At 43.0% G+C, this 17,282-nt stretch overlaps 2 protein-coding genes across 5 annotated transcripts; one reads left to right on the top strand and one right to left on the bottom strand.

The window, feature by feature from the left end:
• Window positions 1-271: 271 nt before the first annotated feature.
• aqp10a (aquaporin 10a) lies at window positions 272-12,743 on the bottom strand. 4 transcript variants are annotated; one of them, XM_076736868.1, is made up of 7 exons: window positions 9,013-9,982; window positions 3,311-3,371; window positions 2,892-3,018; window positions 2,362-2,499; window positions 1,587-1,705; window positions 1,272-1,489; window positions 272-545 (listed from the first exon to the last, which is right to left on the bottom strand). In XM_076736868.1, the coding sequence occupies exons 1-7, from the start codon at window positions 9,852-9,854 to the stop codon at window positions 341-343; spliced, it is 1,710 nt and encodes a 569-aa protein (XP_076592983.1). In that variant the 5' UTR covers window positions 9,855-9,982; the 3' UTR covers window positions 272-340. The 4 variants fall into 4 exon arrangements, with proteins under 4 accessions (XP_076592983.1, XP_076592985.1, XP_076592982.1 ...); XM_076736867.1 differs by lacking the exons at window positions 272-545; window positions 1,272-1,489; window positions 1,587-1,705; ... (1 more) ...; window positions 2,892-3,018; window positions 3,311-3,371 and adding exons at window positions 4,765-5,307; window positions 6,251-6,367; window positions 6,475-6,718; ... (1 more) ...; window positions 6,997-7,192; window positions 12,470-12,743 and having other exon boundaries at window positions 7,297-10,226; XM_076736866.1 differs by lacking the exons at window positions 272-545; window positions 1,272-1,489; window positions 1,587-1,705; ... (1 more) ...; window positions 2,892-3,018; window positions 3,311-3,371 and adding exons at window positions 4,765-5,307; window positions 6,251-6,367; window positions 6,475-6,718; ... (1 more) ...; window positions 6,997-7,192; window positions 11,528-11,696 and having other exon boundaries at window positions 7,297-10,226.
• Window positions 12,744-13,245: 502 nt separating this feature from the next.
• On the top strand, window positions 13,246-17,232 carry ltap1 (lipid transport auxiliary protein 1). Its single transcript, XM_076737281.1, has 7 exons — window positions 13,246-13,540; window positions 14,165-14,266; window positions 14,390-14,498; window positions 14,631-14,684; window positions 14,795-14,961; window positions 15,659-15,717; window positions 15,837-17,232. The coding sequence occupies exons 1-7, from the start codon at window positions 13,478-13,480 to the stop codon at window positions 16,063-16,065; spliced, it is 783 nt and encodes a 260-aa protein (XP_076593396.1). The 5' UTR covers window positions 13,246-13,477; the 3' UTR covers window positions 16,066-17,232.
• The last annotated feature ends 50 nt before the right edge of the window (window positions 17,233-17,282 follow it).

Below are 17,282 nucleotides of genomic sequence, written 5' to 3'. Positions count from 1 at the left end.
ACAGTGACATCTTATTTTTTAACATGTGGTCAAGACTCATAATGGCATTTCATAAAAAGTAAATACAACTCAGTAATATAACTTACCAAGAAAGAAAATCTACATTCTAAAGAATGCAAACATCAATGTAAACAGCATTATCACACAGTCTCTTTTGCCTCCACTTCCACTGGCTGTGAGAATATGCTTCATATAGTATAAAAAGATATCCCTGGTATTTGTCTTAACAGCAGATAAACTCTCAAACATAATTTAAAACCAGATTGCTGTCTTAAACTTTCTGAAAATCTGAAGGCAGCTTTGTCGTGCGGGACATACAGTATTTTCATAACAATAACACTTAGAGATGTGCAGCCTTTAACTCAATGTTCGACACGGTGCTGGGCTGCTTGATTTTGTCAGTGATGGTGGAGAGAATGGAGAGGCTGTCGGGTTGGTCCGGGTCAGGCAGTTGCCAGTCGATGAAGATTTTATACATTAAAGTACCGATAACAGCTCCGAGAGGTGGGGCCACCAGGGGTACCCAGAACCAGTAGTTGTAACACCTGGACAGCAGAAACCCAGATTAACATCACACAGGAATTCAGATGAGAGTGTGTTTGTAGGCCAAGTGTATTTTCTTCAAATGTCGAGATGCGTCTAATTCTTAAAGTGAAAGGAAGGGATGAACCCACAGAGAATAATCACCCAACTCTTCAACTTTACAGATCTTTTTTTGGTCTCTTTTAGCTCAGTGTCTTGGTTTTATGGCCAAGTTCTGTTTCACTGTCAAAAGAGCTTTGCAAGGCCATATTATGTCAGAGTTATTCTGCCCTCTAGTGCGCAAGAATTAATTCATGCAGCTTTGAATAGATTAGGTCCAGTACAAAGAGTACAAAGAGTGTTTAGCAGCTGTAGAACCACAGAAAAGCCATAGGATTATAAGATCATACAGAGGTTGCATTGTGGAACAAACATCAGGTCATAATCAGATGTTCTGTAACATGCTGACACTTCATGTTCCTTTGATACTGCAGACAACAGCTCTAACATCTGATAACCTCTGACATGCATGATTTTCTGACAAACCCAAGGCCAAACACCTGTAAGAGTGGCAAACAAAGCCCCTCTGAAATGTCATTGTAGGATTTTGAATGAATTGTCTAGCTTCATCAGTAAGGCCTTTAAATGTTTAATAAGAAATATGTATTCTGAAGTCATCTGCCTTGCTGTCCTGCTGCTTGTGTTTATTGCAGTGCATGTGCACCATATATGTAAGATAAGATGCTTACGTGAAGACCTCTACGCCCCAGCCTGCAGTCAACGTAAAGAGGCGAGGCCCCAGGTCCCGAGCCGGATTTATTGCAGCACCACAGTTAGCTGACATTGACATGGAGATCCCCAGGACGATCACCGCCACTATAACAGGAATCAGCTCAGACGGAGCGGGGGTATTCCTCTTTTCATTCAGACACAGGATGCACAACATCAGCATGCCAGTGCCCACTACCTAATGAAAGAACAAATGCAGCAATTATTAGTTCATTAAAGGAAATGCTGTCAAGGTAGCCTTCTGATTAAAGTGTACACAAAATCCTCTCACTGACCTGGTCAAGGAAACTCCTGCCCATAGTTATGTACTCTGAGGGATACGTGGCAAATATAGACGCTGTCTCATTTGGGCCGTATACAGTCAATACTCCTCCACTAAACGCCATTATAGCATCTATAGCAAATGACAAAAGAAACAATTTTTTGAATGTATAGAACAGAAAATTAAAGGAAAGGGGTTCTTTTACTAGCTCAGCCTTTTGTTTTGTGATACTCTCATCAACCCCTAAAGCCAGTTTGAGATTTATTTTTGCTCGGTCACTCTCTCTTATCCTCTTAGCTTCCTCTGTCAACATCTTCTACAGGCTTTTTGCCTCTGCCGTGATGTCTGTAGGGGCTACTGAACCTGGTTCTGCCCACTCGCCTAGCTCTCGGGCCCATTCTGGTGCCACCTCACTGATAGCATTCCCTGCTGGGTCCCCACAAACCTGGGACCTGAAAACTTTGGAGTCGTCCAAAGCTCCTGTGATGGTGAGTGCTAATGGTGGCTACAGTTAGCAGCAGTTAGCAGTTAGGTTGGGAATAAGTAAAGCTTGTCAGGGAAAACAAGAAGTCATTTTATGTTTAAAATATGGTCAATTTTCAGCCAAATTAAACCCATTAAGCCATACAAGGATCATACAAGGATAGGGGTTCTTCCTATTATAGGTCAGTGTAACGTCAATCGATTTTCAAGCTGTTTTTTCGAGGTAAAGAGTTGCATAATGCTGCTTTAATTCATCACCTGTGTGTATGTCAGTGATAAAGTCTTTGAAGTCAAGAAAGACAAACCATAGTAGACCAGGTAGACAAGCCCTGATGCCATGTAAGCCCCCAGCAGCTGGGAGAGGCAGTAGGGTACCAGCCTTCCCCAGCGTGCCTGACCAAACACACAGAAACTCAGAGTCACCGCTGGGTTCAGATGAGCCCCTACAGAGAAAAACAGGAGATGGAGGGAGAGGAAAACAGGAAGGAGGAAAATAAAAGTGAATTACAGCGAGAGAGATTGGAAGATAATGAAATCTCAGATTATTTGTAGCCATATAGTGTGTCAACTAAGAGTAGTTGTAGTCTGGTAGATATCAATCACAGTGAGGACCTTGAAATGCTGGACAAGACTTCTTTGCGGAGGTGTCCAGACATTAGTGTAATAAATCTTAGAGTGCTCAGATCAGTAATGGAAGAGTCATAAATCAAGGTGTGAGGCAGCAAAGTGAATACTGCTGTTGTATTTTAATCTCTCAAGGATGCCAAAAGATGATATCATGGGAAAGGTTATTATCCATTTTAGTCTTGTTTTTGTTTTGTTTTGTTTTTTTTACCTGTGATGCCCTTGGTGAGATACATAGCTGACATGACACCCACAGAAAAGGCCATGTTGACTGACAGGAACTGGCCCTTAGTCTCTCTGCTTGTCTTCACCTGTGCCGAAGCGGAGCAGCCAAAGAGCTTCATGGCAGATAAAGGCGGCAGAGCGAGCAAGAGAAAACCCGAAAAGTCAAACTTCAGGGGAACAAGCCTCCCACGGCAAACAGAAAACTTACAAAAAACACTTTTCCACTGAGTATTTAAGCTCACTTCAGAATGATACAAGCAAAAATACTTTCAAAATAAGAAAATCTTTGATTTTTTTATATTTTTAGATTTTTCAAGGAATTTAAAGAAATTCTAACTATTCTGAACACTGTGGATCTTGTGATCACCCTCAAAATCAAAAGCTGTCTCAAAGAGTGTCACTTACCAGCAAGACAAAAGTTCCCAAGAACTCAGCCATGCACTCTCGCACCAGGGCATTCCTCACTCTCAGGGCACGTCGCTTCAGCATTGCTGCAGTTAAATCCTCGACTTATCTCACACTGAACTCTGACTCTGTTGTCCGACAGACCAACTGCCAGACTGCCCAGGAGCTGATGTGGTGGTGTTGGTGAAGGAGGTGTCACTGCTGATGCCAAAAACACTATTAGTCATTTATTATGTTGTCACACTTGCGGATTGGCTGATGCAGAGAGCGTAATGTGCCTCAGCTGTTAGAGGTTGCTCTTATGAATAGAGGCCATAAAAACAGTCAGACTATGTATTGAAGGCTCTGACTTAGGGCAATAAACTATATATAACATATATGCATATATACAGCAGAAACATATCTACTACCTTCAAGAGAGGAGTTACAAGTGTTTTTGTATGTTTATGACAAATTAGCATCTGTGCTTAATGTTTTTCATCCTGATAAGTCCTCTTCATATAAGTCATCACATCAGAGGCAGCCACAGGTAGCATAAACAAACTGAATTAAGTACACCACATCTATTATCACTCAGAACAGTAACACACAAACCTACATTATAACTGACTTCATCACAATGCATGCTCTGAATGCCAAAAATGTCAACTTATTGATGCATTTAACTAACGATGGGTGTGGATACAGTCCTTTGCATATACTCTTTATTCTCTATGACATAACTACTATAGAAAAATGACTTTTTTGAGAATGGAAAGATGGAAGCCTGATGCAGCCTGGCTTTAACCTGCAGGTTCTGTGAATGGAAAATTCAGATGTCCAAAAAGCCACAGACGGCAGATAAATGTACAAATGACGTTTATCACTGGTGTGGTGAAACGTTCCTTGGCCAGTGTTAGGTAAGATTATTGATAGCGAAGTCCCCCGCATGAGAGAGCAAAATGTCACCATATCCCCTCTCAGTGAACTTTGGACTCCTAATGGATTTCGTAACCCAACTCATTGCTGTATAACGGTCAAGATCCATATTACTGCTTATCAGAGAGGCACATGACGGTGGTGTGAAAAAATGTGTTGACATCAGATAAGATATCGTGGAGACAAAGACTGTTTCAGTCAGTAGTGCATCCTCACATGTGGAAATGCTTGGATTTCTGTCATTTTTATTGCTGTTTCATCAGCAAGCAGACCGGCAGGCTATTTTTTGACATTGGAAATCTGAGTAAAAGTGAAGTGAAGACTATCTCAGTGTGTGTGGAGACCTTAATGCAACATCTCCACCTAGTGACATCTTATCACATCTGCTTTTGAAGAGTATCACTGTTTGGTAACATAGAAAAGGACAGATATCTTTCCCCCGCTTTGTCCACAGGGCGTTTTCTGAAACTGGTAGAAAGATAACATCATGTCACACTGTCTCCCTCTGTTGGACACAGGAATGAGGAGCATTGGTTTGAGTTAGGATTTATTAAAAAACAGTAGAAACTCAAAATGCAGTTAGCTTCAATTCAAAATATATTACAATGTGTTTTTATTTACAGGTGACAAATTACTAGCTTTAAACTGGGCAGACAAACTGTTACAAAGGTTGATTTACAGCCGTCAGTGCACTTTAATTATGGTTAATAATTATCACAATTATAATTATGGCTGATAAGGAACAATCCCAGGCCTTGAGGTAGATACAGTCCTGCAGAAAAAGTAGAGAAACATACACACTTTTGACGTGCTCTCCGAGTATATCCCTTTGGACTTTGTTATAATGACATTTTAACATTAGTTTCTTGTCTGTCATCAGTCACTTAGCTTCACTGTGCTTCACAAAGCCCCTCCTCATGTTTCCAGATTTTTAAGAGGGCGACGTAGCACCACGTCCACAGGCCCAGGTGGCAGTCTTCTGATCAAAGTCCAGGCCTCCAGACGTCTCATCCCCACCACACTCACACCCCCAATCTCCAGGACCTCATCAGTAGGACACACCTTGTCAGCAGGACCCCCTGAAGAAAGGGAACATTCAATATTTGGCTTTAATAAACATGTCTGTATAATAAAGAGAGGTCTACATGAAGCAGTCATGATGTAAAGGTAATGCAGACAGCATCTAAATATAGTCATGACATGTTTTATTTAACCTATAGGAACAAAACTAGTGTCTTTCTCTTTTCTGCCTGTTTACAAAGAATACCTGGATCACAACTGCAATAGGCAACAGGCAATAGTCACATTATCTCTCTTGACTTTACAGTGAATCATTTATTTAAAAATGTTATTAGTCATGTGACAAGCCGGAAATTTTAACAATTATCTGAAAATCTAGTTGTTTATAATGAGATAAAATGACTACAATCATATAAGCAAATCTAATTGAAAAGTCCATATGCTCATACTACATTAATTTACACTGTCCGTGGACACCAGTCTGTGAAATTTTAAGAGTTTATAAAGAAAATATTAATGCTACAATACAATTATATCCTTTTTGTATTAACATGACTGCGATAGTGTGCGTTAAGTGAGGTCCATAAACATGGGTTTCTCAGATAGGTGTGGAACAGTGTCAATGGCCTGCAGGGTGACCTGACCTCAACCCTATCCAACACCTCTGGGACAAACTGGAAAGCTGACAACAAACTAGGTCTTGTCAGCCAATGTCTGTGCCTGACCTAACTTGTGCATCCCTGCAGCCAGCTTCCAAAACCTTGAGTAAAGACTTTTCAAACAGTGGAGGCTGTTAAACCTGTTATACTAACACCCCCGAGTTTGGAATGAGATGTCAACGATCACATATAAGTATAAAGTTCAGGTGTCCACATATCCATACATGTCTGGATGTCTACATGCTTTTGGTCATCTAGTGTATTTCATATTCAATCTTACATTAAATGATCAGATCTCTGCATTTCTCTATGGAGGTCTAAAACACAGAGCTTCAGTTCTCACCCTGGAAGATCTTCTGTACAGTGAGCGGTCTGTTCCCCAGACTGGAGCCTATCCCTCCCTCCAGGCTGAAGCCCAGATCCCTGCTGTTCTTCTCCAGACACACACACAGACGCTGACCTGAGAGAGCAGAAAAGGCAGAAAAACATGCAGGTACAGTTTATCACTTCCGGCTGCAGACTTAGGCCTCATGTCTTTTCAGAACTCCGGTAAGTTTGTCTTCTCACCTGTCTCAGTGAGCTGAGTCTGCGTTGATCCAGGATGATTTGTCTGCCCTTTAGAGCCACTGTTAATTCCTCCCCTCCTCAGGACCACCACCCCCAAATCCCGAGTCTTTGCTCTTCTCAGGACCCTCAGGGCCTCCCAGTGGACGTAGCCACACAGTGATGTGCCATTGATTGACAAGACCTGGTCCCCTTCCTTTATGGAGCCTTCCTGGGCTGCGACACCTGAGGGAAACACCTTGTGAACCTGCGAAGAAGACATCAAGAGTCAAATGAAGAGTCTGAGGACAATGTGTTTGAATATCTTTCTGGAAATAGCAGGTATTTCCTCACAGTGATTGGCTTGTTCTGGTCCACACCCCCTGCCACACTGAAGCCCAGTCCCACTCCCACCTCCTTATGGAGAACCACCACCTGCACGTCGTTATAGTCCTGCAAAGAAGAACAATATAGAGAATGAGGAATACAATTTTCAAAATATTTTTTAAACTGCAGCCGTAGAGACTGATGCCCAGGTGTTTGTACCTGCAGGTTGTTGTCTCCCAGGCTCCTGACATCCTCCAGCAGCCTGTCGAGCTCCTCGCTGGGCAGCACAGACACACAGGACAGAGCTGACATGTCGGAGCTCAGTGAGGCGGTCCGGCGGCCTGTAGACTGCCACTCGTCACTGTCGTTCTCTGACTCATAGTCAACTCCAGCAAAGTTACAAAGGTCCGAAAGGCTACAGGAGGGAAAGACGAGAGTTCTGAAGGTAAAAAAACTGAACAACTGTTAGAAGGAAGAGCTCCATCAAACCAGAAATCTGATAATGTCAACAGTACCTACCTGACACAGAAGCTCCTGCGATCTGACTGGCTCATGTTACTAGTGATGGTCACGGAGGACTCTCCAGAGTCTGAATCATAGTTTGAATCCTCATCCTTCTGTGTGCTTTCATCATCATCCTCATAACCATCTTCATTATCATTCCAGACCTTAAACTTCAAGCCAGCGACCCAAGCATCCAGGTCCAACACCTGTTTCTGCCTATTTGAATGGGCTGTATTGACATCTGGAGAGATGAGATCTGGGAGGTTGCTGTGAGATGAAGTGGCGAGGGGACGAGAGAGAGGTGGGGAATCTCTTTCAGGCACTTTGGCCGCTCGTGTGAGGACAGAAGTGCTTTCATTTCCACTGTCTGCAATAGGAGTGGTGCTTTCCGGCTGTGCGTTAGGTGACAGAAGGGGTGAGCAGCTGGGAGTGTTTGTTGGTGTCTTGTCTTCATCACTAACAGGTGAAGGTGTTGCTTTCTGTGCACCAGTGTCGGTGGAGTTGGATAGTATGGAGAATGGTGGTCTGTTGCTGGCCTCCTCGGGGCTTGACACTTTGGAGAAATCTGTCTCGTCTATGTAAAACTGTCTATGGAGTCTTTGAGCTCCTCCATTTACTGGGATTTCCAGTGTTCCCTTAAGTCTGGAATATCTATCGAAACCTTCAGCAGAACTGTTGGATGTTTCTTTTCCTTCATTCTCAACCAAAGCATTGCCTTTCCTCCCTGATCTTAGTCCAACCTCATCCACTGATAAAGACCTTTCTGATCCACATTTCCTTCCTGCCACTTTCTCCTCTGTTTTCTCACCTGCCTCCTCTCCCTCTTTCAATCCCTCCCACTTGTTTCTCAATCCACTTTTTGCTTTTGCTGACCCGCTATTTTTCACTCCATCATAAGCCCTGCTGAGTTGTGTTGGCACAGAAAATGCCCGTCTGGACATCAGGACTTGTCCTGTAGCCAAACCCTGGGATCTTTGTGTCAGAGCCTCAAACTGACTGATCTTATTTTTCACACTGGCTGCAGAGGGGACGGACAACATCTCTGGGAATGTCTTCCTCTCGATTGTTTTCATTCTGATTTTCTGTGACTCAAACACATCATCAGTGCTGCTACTCTTCAAGTCTGTTATTTCTTTTGCTCCGTCTGTCTCTTTCTCTTTTTCCTGCCATACAGGCCATCCAGTTCTGTCTCTTAGTGTCCGATTAATTCCATCATTCTCACTCTTTTCCTCTCCGTGGTTCACCCTGTCCTCATCCTTACTTCCACTTGCTCTCCTCTCTCTCACTCCAAATGAATCTCTGTAAGAAACCGATTTCTCCTCTCGTAGGCAGGTGTTTGGCTGAGGAGGTGCAGTAATCTCTCCTGCAGCTCTTGCAGATCTTATCTGAGCTGCTATAGTGTGCCTGCTCCTCGCTCTATCCAGAGACCTCGTGCAGATTTCCTCTAACCCTCTACTCCAGTGAACTCCACTTTCTTCTGAATACCTGTCCTGGGTCTGTCCTTTCCACAGCCCTCCTGACAATCTCTCCCTGGTGTCTTTTTGTGTCCAGGTGAATGACTCCCTGCTTTGCATTGGATTAGGGCTGCTTTTCTCCTCTGATGAGAACCGTCTGGGGAAGGTTCCCCCAGCTGCCCTCTCATATGACCTCTCTTTGGGCAGATTGAGGAAGTTTGTGGCTGTATCTTTGTGATGGGAGGTTACGGGGGTTGAGAAGTCCCTTCCAGCAGACTCAAAGAGTTTCTCTATCCGCTCCAGTATACTCTGACCTCCGTTGGGCTCAAAGGAAGGAGTTGTCCCTCTGACTCCAGAGCTAGGTCCAGACTGGGACCTCAACCTGGAGGGGAGAGAATGACCCCTGCTGGCCCTGTCCAATGGCTGACTCATGTGACTCACAGAGCTCCTCCCTTGAACATCTTTGCTTGTACCTGCAGCGTTATAGGTCTGTACTGAAGACATCACCCTGCCCCTCATGCCTTCAACTCCTGTCCCTCTTTCATCCAAGCCTCCAAGCCATTTACTGACTTCCCCTCCTCTTTTGGTTGACAACGTGAACATGTCAGCCCTTTTAACCCAGTCTGGGCTTCTTTCCCCTTTTCTCCAATCTAAACTCTTACTTCTACTTGGCAGGACGTTGCTCCCCAAATCTGTCCTGCCACAGCTTTCAGATGCTGGGTTACAGTTTCCACTTCTGTCAGCACCAGACTCTGTGACTGTTTTGTCTGTTGGGTCATTCTGGTTCGGTTTGGTAGACATTTTATGGCCTGATGTTTCCTTCTCCTCACACTGACCTTTGACACTGCTGCGACTCCCAATCCTGGCTTGGTAAGCAGTGACTGTGTGATCCTCCTTCTTGTTTGTGCCATTTGTGCCAGTGTGCATCACATATCTCTCTCTTTCTCCAACTTCCTGAGCATCCTCCTTCTCCCCATCTAAAAGACCTCTGGGTTTCCTAACACCTGGTCTGCGAATGAGACTGTATGAGGGGGAGTTAGCTGAGCGGACAGTGAAGCGTGCGCCTGTCCTCTGCCTGCTGTCCTCGCTCACTGGAGTAGGGAGCAAGGACAAGTCCATTGTCTGAGAGTAAACAAAGTTAATGACCGCCTGTCAAGTGCCAAATCCCAAAAAGAGAGCCAAAGAGTGAACTTGATATTTAAGGGATTCCAAGCAACTGTCTTTCAGAGTGAAATCTGGAAGCAGTTTGTCTGAATGCTGCAGTTGTGAGTGTGTAAAAGTGAAACAGTGGCACAGTTACAGTCCTGTCATTAGTTTCTTGCACAGAAACAAATCCTGCATTAAGAAGTTTGATATTTCGGTGATGCTCCTGATGATTCGCTGTTTTGTGGTCTAGAAGAGATAACTCCTCTAGGCTCCTGTATTTGATTTCGTGTTGTTCTGTTCAGTCTTCAGTTCCCAAGCACGACTTCAGCGAACAGCTCCCGGTGCCTGCCAAACATAAAAAAGAACAAATTTCCATCCTCAGAATGGACCAGGCTGGAATGTTGTGATATGTGGATTGTGGTCGTTCTGGCTCCTCAAAATGGTCAAACGGAATCATAGAGTGGTTGAGGACAGTGAACAAAGCGTGTTACAGAGAAACATAAAGTGGACAGTGGATGGAGAAGATGTGGAAATGATAATTGAAAAAACTAGCACAAAAGATAAGAAAAGATAATTCTGGAAATTCTACGTAAAGTTAAGCAGAACCACTGATAAAATACAACATTCTAATGTCTTACTAAGATAATTAAGGGGAATAATCTTGAAACAAGCCTGGTGAGAAGATATATCTTGTCACACCATAATTAAGTATAAATGACCTTGATTTAAGCTATTTTTTACTTAGACTTAGCTTTTTGCAGTGAGAATGTGAGAGCTAAAAAAAACTTCAGTATAGGCATTTCAAACCTCTGTGAGTTATGTCACTTTGCAACACGTCCCTCCCCTCCTGACATTCCCCTCACCCTGAGTCAATGAGCCCATTCACAGAACAGTGGGATGAAGATAATGCTCTCTGTTGTACTCACATATCATAACAGCTGTTTACACAAGCAACACACTCATGACTACCTGTCAGCGTCAGCTAAACCTGAACCAAAAACTGGAAAAACTCACCTAACAGCAATCCACTCAGCAAAAACAATGCTTTAAAGTGCCACAATTAGTCTCAGTGCGACGCGTATCAGTCTCATAGAGTCCAAGCAAGACAATGAGTGACACCTCATAACAGCGGATTCAGGTGAAAGATCAGATAAGTTGGGCAACATCTTTTACATACAGCTTGCTGAGAGAAAGATAGCACTACCGATGGACAATGGCTCATCTGGGACATCTGAGTTCACAGCCATACACAACACACACATCAGTAATCCAGTGAATCCATCATTAATCAAACCAGAATTCAGATCCAATCATACTTATTGGCATTAAACAGAAATACAGTGAGCTGTTGATTTACTGTCCACATAAAACAGGATACGGGAATTAGATGCATGTATAATCATATGAGCATTTTATGAAGTCTGAAGCATGTTATGAAGTCTAGGCTTGCCGCCGTGGTGCTTTCCAGTGCAGGTGAGTGTGAGTGTCGGTTTACAGACGCACCTGTTCTGCTAGCTCACAAAGCCTCCCATCTGTGTAACCAGGGCAACACTGCACAGGTTACTTCAAACTCTAAATGAACGCCAAGAAAAACACAACAATACACACATAAATAGCTCATTAGTCCACTTCCACAGGCACCTTACCTTCTCTAAGTGTGTCTTCTGTACTTGTCCTCGAACACTGTGTTGACACGGGTTCATGATGAAGACGGCGCTCTGCCATGACATCAGCTCTGAACTCCTCTCTCTCTCTGTCTTCCTCTCTTTCCATCAGCTTTGCATGATGGATTGTGTACAGTGACGCAAACCTGCCACACTGGTTTATCCTCTCGTCCTCCCTCTTTCTCGCTCACTCTCTGTGTCTGTCTCTCTTTCTCTCTCCTCCCCCTCCCATTGTTGTTTTCTCTCTCTTTTCCTCTTCTCACAGGGTAGCATTCCTGACTACGGTTCAATGTGTCACCCACTAAATGGCTCAACAGGGAGTGCACACAGACACACATATATACACACACACACACTCACATATGCTTACATACACGCCCTGCAAAATATTCAAACTCCATCTCACATCAGCATTTCATAGCTCAAGGGAGAAGAGATACAGTTCAGATAACTGTGAGAAAAGAAAAACAAGAATGACATTTCCCCACACAGACTTATAGTATCACCCCACCTCAGGCAAACCTGAGTCTGATCATCCGGCCTGAGCAGGTATCAAAATACATAATAACAGAGCACCTTTAATTGGGACCAGAGAGCACAAAGGGCTCACGTAGACCCATAAATACCAGCTGGGGTAAATATTGTTAAAAGCACACCTCTTGTATGACATATGTTCAGTAAAACAAAGCTCCATTGGAGACAGACTTGTTGAGAATCTGTGGGACTGTAATGTGGACTGAAGAAGAAAAGTATCTGAGAATGCTGATTGGTTTTATGCACACAGAAGTTGAAGAAGTATTGCTTGTGGGAAAACTGGATTCTGCAGAGTGGAAAGGTCAGCAAACAGACTTTTAAAAGACAGATGCACAAAGAGCAAGCGGAGTAGAAAACAGACATAGACGTATATAAAATAGCAATACTTACAATTTTGGTTGTCATGTAGAGGCTCATGTTCTTACTGCTGCTTTTTGCGTGCACCTGCAACTGTCTTCCGTTGAGACAAAGGAAACTGTGGTTAGCAAATCAGCATGTTTAGCGTCAAAGAAGGGATGTCTCAATGTCTCTCTGTGCCTGTCAAACGTCAGAACAGACTGAGTCAGAAACATTGATCCTCGGCCAACTCTTAGGAGCCCAACGATCCAATCAATGATTGGCCATGCAGACAGAGGTCTGGTAGGTTGCATGGTCTTGTCAGGACAGAGATAACTTTGTGAGTAGGGGTAAATAGCTCCAGTGCGACTCCACAGACTCCCACCCTTGTTCTTGACAGAAGAAAGACGCTCAGTGTCTCTGCAGGATGGATGCAAATGACTGTCCTTCTCACACTGTCATGCTGGTTCTCTAAATTCATTCGTCCTGTGTAGGATGTAGCACGAGTGTTGTGAGAAAGGGCAGTTTATAGTATTTAATCTGTCGGTCACAGTGGATATAAATAGTTGACAGGCTATTCAGTGTCAAGCAACACAAAAATAAACTGCAAGAATGTGAAAATTGAGTGGTTTAGTTTAGTGGTGTGTATCTTTTAGTTTATGAGACTGTTAAAGCTGGAAATTACAGGATTTCTGTCAGAGTAGAGTTTCTTTATCATTACCGTTTGTTTGTTGATGTGTTTGCTTGTTGGGTGGGTCGCGGTGAAGCAGCGTTCAACAGCAGGTGGCAGAAGAGGCCAGAGAAACGTCAGACCTGACATCATCCCGGTCACGTGACTAACGCGGAAGTCAACAAACCGGTCCAGGCAGCGAAATGTAACAACCAGAAGCACTTTATTTTACTTTGCTTCCCTGTTTTGTGTCTCCCGTATAACGTTAGTTGAATGTGTCTTAAGTACTGCCACCTAAATGAAACCTTTTGTCTTTCAAAGGTCGACTGTTTGACGTGCTGCTGCCGTTGAGAAAAGGTCAACTTTAGTTTAGTAAAAAGTCGGGTTTCAAAATGCGGAATGACTCTCTTCTGTCAAGCATTAATGTGGTCCTTGTTATGGCCTACGGAAGTCTGGTGAGTCTCTGTCGCTTTGGAGATGATATATTCAGGTCGAGTTTAAATTTTTAATAGTTAATAAGTTAAAACTCATGATGACAACAATGTGCGACTGTCAGATACACAGAGATATAGGTCATTTTTTGACAGTTGCTTAATTTTCACAACAGCGTCTAGGTGCAAAATACTTCAAAGAGCCAAACTGACTGAATGTAAGAGCTCATGTCAAGACCCACAGATCACCACTTTAATGCAGCATGGGTTTGCAAACATTTCCCATTATTTTAACAACTTCCTCCAGGTTTTTGTTTGTTTGTTTGTTTGTTTGTTTGTTTTGTTAACCTCGGTGTAAATTGTCATGCACTGTTACATGTTTTCAGGCATCACATTATTAATGTAGTAAATAATAATATTTCAAATTTAATAAAGATGACAAAATTATGCAAAAGCAACTAAAGATAATGCAGAATGTTCACTATGACTTTTTTCTATTTTAATCTGTTTATTGAATCGTTTTTGTATTTACTAATTTGTGTGTATTTTATATTATTACTTGGTTCTGTTTGTTATCCACTGGCATCCTGTTCACTTAAAAAAAAGTTGTAAAATATCTTTAAACTGAGCTTCTTTCCTGTCCTCCAGGTGTTTGTTTTGCTGTTCATCTTTGTCAAAAGACAAATTATGCGATTTGCTATGAAGTCTCGAAGAGGACCACATGTTCCCCTTGGCCACAATGCTCCTAAGGTAACACACACACACACACACACACACACACACACACACAGACCATAACGAACCAGCAGTGCTCTGTAGTATTTGCTGATAAACTATGTTTTTACATCTGGGTGTTTCTTATGTGTCATGTAGGAGCTGAGACAAGAAATTGAAGCCAAACTTTGCCACGTTCAGAAAATCCACTTTGAGCCTCGTCTGCTGTCCCTAGATGATGACCGGCTAAAGCACAGAGAGCAGTCTGGTTAGAGGGACACTCACACACACACACACACACACACACACACACACACACAAATACACTCCAGTCCTGAAACTATTGACATGAGAAGTTTTAATGCCTGTTTACAGAGGAATCTGTGTGTGTGTGTTGCAGGTTCCTGTGACTACCTGTACAGGATGAGAGCACTGGATGCCATCAGAGACACTGGTAGGCTTTGCAATCTTTGCAGTCACTGATCTAAGTTTGCTTTATTTGTCATAAACAGACTGTGAGTCCTTCCCCGCTGTTAGAGCACCTCCTGTACTTCCTGTCAATAGATCTCCCTTTCCGTGAGCTGGGCGGGACGTCCACCGCTGTGACGGGTAAAAGACTTCGGACCTGGCTTCTACAGCTGCGAAAGTCTCAGTGCATGTTCCGAGACAGTCTGAGCTCCCTCATCGACACGGTGCTGGATGGGTACAATAAAGCACGGCACGGCGCAGAGGTCAGTGTCTCTGTGTGGGTTTGTGTGCAAGAGGTTTACAGGTCACGTCATCAGACACGTCATAATAATGATGATGTGCTACACAGCTCTTTGTCTGAATTAATAAGTGAGTGTATACAGGCTGAGAAAGAGAGAGAGACTATTGGACCCGCTGCTATTGGGCACAGTGATTGAAACGATCTGGAGCAGTGCAGCCAGTTCATTTAATTATATTTTTTGGAAGAAAAATGACAATTCAGACAATAATGAAATAAAACAACTAACTACTCTAACTATGTTACAGATCATTAATGAAGTGCAATGGCAACCATCCAGCCTTCCAAACTAATAAGCAAAGACAGTACTGAATTTGAGTAATGTGGAAGAAAAATAATAATAGACATTATAATAATGTAAAATAAAATCCTGGCTATAGAGCAAACAGTTTGCTGACCTCAACAGCCATACAGTACATTTTAAAGGACATTATATGAAACAGTCAGCATGTTTTATAACATGTTCAGTACCATAAACATCCATTTTCACACACATAATTTCACAAATGTGGGCAATAATGTGGCCTACTGTAAGTTGTTTCACATTTCTATAGAATCCTTGTGATTATCATTTTAATTACAGCCCATCCTGTTGTGTTGAGTGCATGAAAAGCTGACAAATGTACTGATGTCTTGTCTTTGGCTCCTGTTTTTGTCTGTAGACTTTTGGTGAAGCAGAATTTTTGAAATATCAGGAAGCTCTGACTGAGCTGGCCTCCGTGTGAGTAAACACAACCGTTTCTTGCAGCGTTCGCTTACAGCTTTCTGTTTTTGCTAATCCCATCATGGAATGTTAATCATGCACCGGGAACAATCCGTTTCTCCCCCCGTTGTTTTTAGTGTCAAGTCTCACAGCGGCAGCGGCAGCGGCAGCTCTCCGAGCCGGCACCACCAGTCTGCAGCAAAAGACCTGACCAGCACCACGGAGCCTGCGAGCTCCTCCTGCTCCTCCCCCACACAAACCACCTACCTCACATCTACAACGCAGCAGCGCAGCAAGCGGCCCAGACACTTCCTGGAGCTGAAGAACTTCAAAGACAACTACAACACTCTGGACAGTTCGTTCTGAACATCTGTGACGCCTGTCCAAAAGAAAGGTCAAGGACAAGGTAGAGCTGCCGGTGAATAAAGTGCCTATGGAGGGCGACGGGTCAAGTAGTTTAGAGTCAAGCACTGCCTTCATGTACTAACACGTATTGCCTGGTTTACAGTAAAGTGCATATCAGACTACTGGCACAGTGCTTTTTGCCTAAGTGTAGCTTATGCGTATATCCTGCATTAATGCATGTATAAATGCTATGACTGGATAGAAAAATGACTATAGTGAGTGACTATAGTAAGTAGGGTTGATATGACCAAAACAAAACCAGGGATATGGGGCTATGCAATGGCATATGACAATCAGTATTTATTGCACAATGTAAAGGCCTATGCAGACTTGTTACAAATAACCAACTGTATTTAAACATGCTAATAGTTAACAATGATTGTAGAGAAAACCAGTGTTAAAGGTATGTTATGCAGGACTTCCATAAAGAAACAATATAGAGACTCAAAGCGATCCTCCTCAGTCATCAGTTCTGACCCACTAGACGTGTGTGGTGGTCTATCTATCTGCAGAGACCCTGCTCGCTGCCTGTATTTTCTTGTTATTTTGCTGTATTCAGGACGTTTCTGGGCTGCAGCCTTTGGGCGGTGAATGTGTAGCCCCCAGCCAAAAACAGCCTGTAGGTGAGGTGGGGACTTCATAAAAAAGGCGGCCACAGTGTCGACAAATGTTTGCTTATTAAAAGTAACCCACATTTCCTGCATAGTATACTTTTAATGGTTGTCTCACACTGAGAGAAACATCCAGTTCTGTCACTTATGTTTTCGTCTTATGTACTGTATGTGTGTGAATGAAATTTTGAGCCTCAAGCATTTGTTTTACAGAAGCCATACTTGATTTAATGAATTTTGATCGTTAAGTGCTCTTTTGATTTAATCAGCTTTTTCAGTGCAATGTAATTTAACAGTATTCCAGTGCGTTAATGCATTCTGAATGTGAGCTATTGCCTCTGGGGGGACGTCTCTTTCTTGACTTTTCTCTTTTTTAGAGGTAAACTGACCCTCTGATGTCTGAACTGTGTGTTTCATTTGGTATTCAGGAGTTCCAAGGAGGTATTTTCATGCCTGAATAATTTTAATGTCTGGTGCTTAGTGTTCAAGTTGCCATCCAAATAAAACAGTAACAGTCAAAAGATTGTACAGTGTATAGTGTCCAGCAGGGGGCGCCCCCTTCATAAC

The sequence above is a fragment of the Chaetodon auriga genome, chromosome 8 (assembly GCF_051107435.1).
Source record: "Chaetodon auriga isolate fChaAug3 chromosome 8, fChaAug3.hap1, whole genome shotgun sequence".
Lineage (NCBI taxonomy): Eukaryota > Metazoa > Chordata > Actinopteri > Chaetodontiformes > Chaetodontidae > Chaetodon > Chaetodon auriga.
This window is presented reverse-complemented; position numbering and strand designations above follow the sequence as displayed.

Excerpts from the sequence above, each read along its gene's own strand:
- aqp10a (XM_076736867.1), bottom strand. The coding sequence starts at position 9,854 with ATGGACTTGTCCTTGCTCCCTACTCCAGTGAGCGAGGACAGCAGGCAG. Across the intron at positions 6,904-6,996 it reads TGGGAGACAACAACCTGCAG|GACTATAACGACGTGCAGGT; the intron begins GTACAAACACCT and ends TCTTCTTTGCAG. Across the intron at positions 5,308-6,250 it reads TGTACAGAAGATCTTCCAGG|GGGGTCCTGCTGACAAGGTG; the intron begins GTGAGAACTGAA and ends CCCTTTCTTCAG.
- ltap1 (XM_076737281.1), top strand. The coding sequence starts at position 13,478 with ATGCGGAATGACTCTCTTCTGTCAAGCATTAATGTGGTCCTTGTTATG. Across the intron at positions 14,499-14,630 it reads AAAGCACAGAGAGCAGTCTG|GTTCCTGTGACTACCTGTAC; the intron begins GTTAGAGGGACA and ends TGTGTGTTGCAG. Across the intron at positions 15,718-15,836 it reads CTGACTGAGCTGGCCTCCGT|TGTCAAGTCTCACAGCGGCA; the intron begins GTGAGTAAACAC and ends CGTTGTTTTTAG.